Below are 6,128 nucleotides of genomic sequence, written 5' to 3' on the forward strand. Positions count from 1 at the left end.
CTTTAACATAGTTTTGGTGTGGAAATACATTTCAAAAGTGCCCCTAAGGTGCACAAGAACGAAGGGGGAAAGAAAGCTGCTGAGACGCCAATTCTCTTGAGGGAAAATAAGGTTTAATTTGAGTGAAACTAGTAAAATTAAGTTGATTTGGAAATGGACTTACCTTACGTTACATTTGTAGATGTGACTAAAAAAGCCCTACATTTAATATCTCAGGCTGTTAATGTGAGAATGACCTCTCATAAAGGCGTTCCCCAAGGAACCCCACTGGGTCTCCTTTGATTTCCATTGCACTACCAGGCAGCATGGCAACATTCCTTCAAGGCTCCTTCATCGCTGGACCAAATGAACCAAACTGAACCAAATCAAGCCCCTAACGGGTCTTCAGAGCCCCCTCAATTCACCTCATTATTCCCGTCGGACACGGAAAAGGAGAACTGGTCGGCGTGCTTCTCTTCTTCGCTGGTGTGGACGTACTGGATGCTGCGTGAGACCAGATCGGCCTGCGTGAAGGTGCTGATTCTGGTGCCTGGAGAGGAGGAGTAGGAGGAGGAAGAGGAAGAAGGAAGAAGTAGAAAAAGGAAGAAGTAGAAGAAGAAGAACAAGAAGAAGAAGAAGAAGAAGAAGAATTATTATACCAGCTGAAACAATCGTAAAAATGTACTTTATTCATGCATTTTGTTGTTTTTCCACCAATCTTATCCGTATTGAGTTTCAGTGTCAATTGTCTTCCGTGTCTCTTTGTTGTCTTTTGTTATTTAAATGAGCGCATGAACTTAAACTAAAAGGTGAACCTTTTTTTAAACGAGGCTCCGTCTCCCTCAGTGGGAAATGTAATCAGGTTTGATTGCAGCGATCGAACACGACTCGGCGTGAGACTAAAAGGCAATTGTCTTTGAAAAGAAACAAAAACATATTTTTCATCACAGGAGTTTAATTTCTGCTGATTTGTTGTGGCTGGATGCCTCAAAGACACATTGTTGTGTTTTTCAGAAAAGGGTCAAATGGAGTTCTTTGAATGATAACCCCCGAACATATCTTCAGAGCAGGCGGTTTCATCATCATATGCAACAATTGCTACATTAATACCAGATGGGCGTAGACGGGTTTTAAATGGCTGGAAATGAGAGCATGTGAGACCTATAATTCAAAGCTAACAGCGTTTTATGTTTTACTACTTACATATAACTGGCTTCATATTGTAAATGAGGTAGTTAGTGGCCTCTACTCGTATGGAGGGATAGTCAATAATCAATAAATGGACGTCTCGTGCCGCCGGTGACTTTGATATGAAGGCAATAACTCTACAGCCCGGCAATGGATTCAAAAAGTTATTTCCCTACGCGGAAGGGATGCGGGGGAGGGGACAGGTCAGATATTATAAAGGGGGTGCATCATAGCTCATCTCAACATGTCACCGAGGGCCTCAGGTTCTCTTTGCTTGTGTCGACTGTTTCTACAGCGACATAATCAAGACAGGGAGACGGGGGCAATATTCTCAGTCAAAGATGGAGAATACCTGCTTCTTTGCCACATATTCATATACAGATTAAAAAAAGACTGATTGCTAATCGCATTTAACGGAAAAAGATGACAAAGGATTTTACTCAAAACTCACTAAATCCAAAAGCGGTAAGAGACAGGTAAACAGTGTTTTCGCTATTTTAAATCATTGCTGTTTTTCCTAAAAACGAGCATGCAATTTGCCGTGTGGTAAATGGTGCAAAAACAGAAACAGAATGGTTGATATGCATCTCTGTTTTCTGTTCTCTCTGAATACATTTGGTCTGTTCTGACCCGTGACCCTCCGAAGCCTCGCCTTAATCTTAAATCTGACAAAACACGATAATTGGTAGCTGCAGCTCCCCGCTCTGTTGTGCATCACCGCTTTCTTCAAAACAAAACGATGTGTCGCCGGTCACACAGCAGCATCAGAACTTATGATGTGTAACATCTGGTCGTTTGAGGAAAACGATGCAGAGAAAGTTGACAGAGATTGTTGACTGACGGATGATCTCACATTGAATTTAAGGGGGCCGCGCTTGAATTGCACACTGAGTATGAAATGCATTGCCACAAATGGAAATGGATCAGGGACCTCAGAGCTGCAGAAAAATGGAGAATATTAGAAATATTTGGAAAAACATTTAGATTTTGTATTTGTGATTTAAATAGTAAATGGACCCGCATTTATATGAGCCTTTGAAGTATTTCAACATTCACACACTGATAGAGGCTGAAAATGATAACAGTGATGATACAGTATACATATGTTATAGAATATTATATACACCAGGGATACTCAAGTTGCTTTGTGTAGTTTTTCAAACATTTAATGTAAATCAGATATAAATAAATAAACACTAAAAGGCTCTTAATTCCTCTTACTTTGAAGAAGAACTCCCCGAATTTTTTTTTTTTGCTTTTTAAATTAACTTCTTATTCTACAGAAAAAAGAAAAAGAAAAAAAACATAATTCCCATTTGTGCACCAATTATTTTCATGGTCCCTTCTGGCAGCGGCAAAAGTAGTCGTACGTTGAGGACCACGGGACATAATCAGTATCATTATGGATCATAATCAGGCAACTTGCATATGTAATTAGCATTGATTGACACAGATTCATATTGTTCTTTGTATTTTTCCTCCATGACCACATATGATAAGATATAAAAAAAATCAGCATAGTAGCTACCAACCAATAAAATTTGCTCCCCCCCCAAAAAAAGAATGAAACACATTGTTTATTGATGATGAGGAAAGTAGCGAAGGAGCCGACTCGCTTCCCTCTTGTCTCTGCTTAGAGCTGCAGATGCTCAGTAGCGATCAGGGAGGCCTTAACAGATACATTACAATTCACTTTTTGCCGTTACTTAATGACAGATAATGCATAAAACAATATGCATCGGGGGAAAGTCAAATGGCCTGGGGCTTTTTCCATTACACCCAAAATATTAAAAAAGCAAGCAACCCGCTGCACAATCACAACAACGTTGGAGGCTGTGTGGGAGCATGTTTTCCGGAATAGTACAAAGAGAAAAAATGTTAATGCCGTTGTCAAAAAATACATTGGGGTTTCAGCTTCTGAACACTTGCAGCTGGGAATATTGAAAGTGTCGTGATGAGAGAATACTCTTTTACTTGCAGGTAAAAGTAAGAAAGCCATGTAAATATTTCAACAACTATAAACAGTGGCTGGAAATTGTCCAAGACATCTTTGTTAATGAAAAGCTGACCTTCTGAGGGTCAATTAATGAGTTAATCACTTTTATATGAGATATGACAGCGACTAAATCAATGCCTAATTAAAATATATTTGTATGAATATCGAAATGTTTCCAGCTAATTACACACTGTCATTTTTATTTGTTTATTATATTTTTATCATCTGCATAACCTACTGTAATATTTGTGCAGATGGTGTGCTGTTCTGTTTATAGCTTTGTGACAACGCAATAATAACTGAAAAAATAAATGAAAAAAAAGAATTCCCTGGGAACTAATCTAGATCGCTCTGGTTTCCTCTGACTCGCATTTTCAATACTTCCTTTTAGAAAGCAAGGCAGAAGTGCAGAGGACGTGAGGAGTGTTTTGAGGCGAGGCAGTGAGGAACGGCCCTCATTGAGGCATGTGACAGGCGGCTTTTGGCAAACTCTCCACCTAAGAGGGGAGCTCATCGCCTCATACACCTTGAAGACTCTTTGAAGACTTTGAAAGTGGACCTTCATCTCTCTCTCTCTCTCTCTCTCTCTCTCTGTTACCTGGGCCCTATTCTTCGTACCTGGCTGAACAAAGTCGAGCAAATGTCCTAATCTCCATCTTAAATTAGCGAGATGATTGACATCAGGCTATCTGGGTTTCTTCACGGCTGATCCGCGCTGAAACGGTCTTGTTAATTCTAACCAGACGTCAGTCATCTGGATAAATGCGCCCGCTCCTCTTCAGAAGGGATAATAATGGAGCACTGACACCACCATGTTCTAACAGTACAATGGACAATAAACTCAGAGGAACCTTCTTTTATCTCTCCGCTGAAGCAGGAGATGATCATGAAGGCATATGAGGAATTCATTACCTTAATAATTTACAGCAAACGCTGTGGTTCACAGCAAAAAGTTAAGTGTTGGGAAAATGTATCGGCTAATTGGAAATGCTTCATCACCCAAATCAATCAGATTATATTTATTGAAATGTACCTGTGTGGCAGGAGTATATAAATTAATACATACTTATGAGGATATATGTACTCTATGTGCATATGTATCATGTACTATATATGTGTATATACATGTATGTGTAGATTACCGTATAACTAGGAGTTTGAATATGTGTATGGGCGGATCAGTACGTATGTATTATTCATAATCAGAAATTCAATCAATTGAAGCAGTGAAAATAAATTGTGTGTGATTCTCTGTATTCTCATCATCAGTCCACCTTAATCATTTTCTACAATAATGATATGTATGGTGTACTAATAACACTGTCAAATAATTATGAGTGCTTTCAACACATCCATACAGTGAGACGGGCAATCGGCTGCGCCTGTAGTGATCAGTGTCCGCGGCTTGAGAAGCTCTCGTAAATAAATGATTCATTGTCAGCATAATCTATTGCGCCGCGCACAGGAAGTCATGATGATGTGAGATTGGATCCTGGTGATCTGGAAGAACTCTCTCCCTATAAAACTAATATAACTAATATCACTCCTTCATCAATGAGGAAGGGAGCTGCCTTTTTTGTCCGGTGGGAGTGGCCAGTTTATCCAGTAAATTTCAGTAAGCCTGCAGGTTTACATTTTTGGCTGTGTTGCTATGGTGATTTTTCTAAACTTGCTTCGAGGAACCGAAAAGCCTGACCTACGTCATCTCATCCTGAAAATTAGCCAGCTAACTCACTAAGCCAGCTAAGAAGAATAGGGTCCTGAACACACTGATTTTCATTTGCTTGTTTTGGGGTTGTTGTTCTTTTTGGGGGGTTTAAAGTGACGTACTGTCAAAGAAACACACCGAACACGAGAAATAATAGACTGCAGTCATTCAATTTATATACTGTATGTGTGTGTGTGTGTGTGTGTGTGTGTGTGTGTGTGTGTGCATGCGTGTGTTTTTGTCTGTGTGCCTGTGTGAGTGTAGGTGTGTGTGTGTGTGTGTGTGTGTGTGTGTGTGTGTGTAGTTAATTAACAAGGATAGAATGAACCTTTCTGTATATAAATTAATGGCGTGTGAGTCTGCAGCAAATCCATTGGACTCATCAATGTTGTAATGAGTTTTTTCCTATTTATAACCCGCCATTTTTTTCCACCCAGAATCCTTTCGTTCCGTGCGTACGGCCCTCTTCACAGGAAATGACTAAAGCTAGGTACCGGGGGCGGCGGCGTGCTCCAGGTGACCCAGGCCCGTCTGCTTGGTGACGCGGTAGACGAGCTCGCCCGGCTCGCTGTCCTGGTCGCTGGCCGACAGCTGCAGCGTGGTCAGCTTCTTCGCCGTGTTCTCGTCCAGCACCAGGCCTTTGTTCACCACCACGGACGGAGGAAGACGGTCCTCTGGAGGAGAGAGGAAGAAGGTCAGTCAGAGGAAGAGGAGTAAAAAAAACATGACAGAAAAGGATGTATTGGTGAAAGAAGCCACGAGGCTGTGACATCAATTCATACAAAAGCAGATTAAAAAAAATGTAGGGTTGACCTCGGTAAAAAAAGAAAAGAAAAAGAGTCTGAGACTGATTTGGAGAGTGAGAGGAGGGAAAATAAGAGGAGCAGAGGTGTCTATTAGGAAGTGGAGAAATGACACGACGACAAGCAACAACACCGAAAAAAAGAAGATGATGAAGTTGGAAGCAGGAGGCGTGAAAGAGTGATATCGGTTTGAGAGATTTGGACAAACGGATTAGGAGATGATGGAGAGAAGGGCCCCGGGAGGTAATCAGAGGGTGAGATACGAACAGAGAGCTGAAGGAAAGAGAGGTGAGGGAGCTGATACAGAACAAGATAAAACGTGAGCTGGGAGAGATATGAGGGGAAACCGGGGGCCGTTCGAGCGTGGGACGGACAATCCTTCAGTCTCCAGCAGCCGCGGTACAAAGATCCGGGTCTGAATGCTGCTGCAGGTTGGCCGAGTGCCCAGAAGGAA

The 6,128-nt window shown here is 41.3% G+C and overlaps 1 protein-coding gene across 1 annotated transcript in view; it reads right to left on the reverse strand.

Annotated features, from left to right (window-relative positions):
- Window positions 1-6,128, reverse strand: part of fras1 (Fraser extracellular matrix complex subunit 1) — a gene marked incomplete at its 5' end in the record, with an annotated part of 223,559 nt that overhangs the window by 22,697 nt on the left and 194,734 nt on the right. The window contains 2 exons of the mRNA XM_079222966.1: window positions 405-529; window positions 5,366-5,545. Of these exons, the coding sequence (XP_079079092.1) occupies window positions 405-529; window positions 5,366-5,545 (305 nt within the window). The remainder of the gene's footprint in view (window positions 1-404; window positions 530-5,365; window positions 5,546-6,128) is intronic.

This window comes from Taurulus bubalis (genome assembly GCF_910589615.1).
Source record: "Taurulus bubalis genome assembly, chromosome: 8".
Lineage (NCBI taxonomy): Eukaryota > Metazoa > Chordata > Actinopteri > Perciformes > Cottidae > Taurulus > Taurulus bubalis.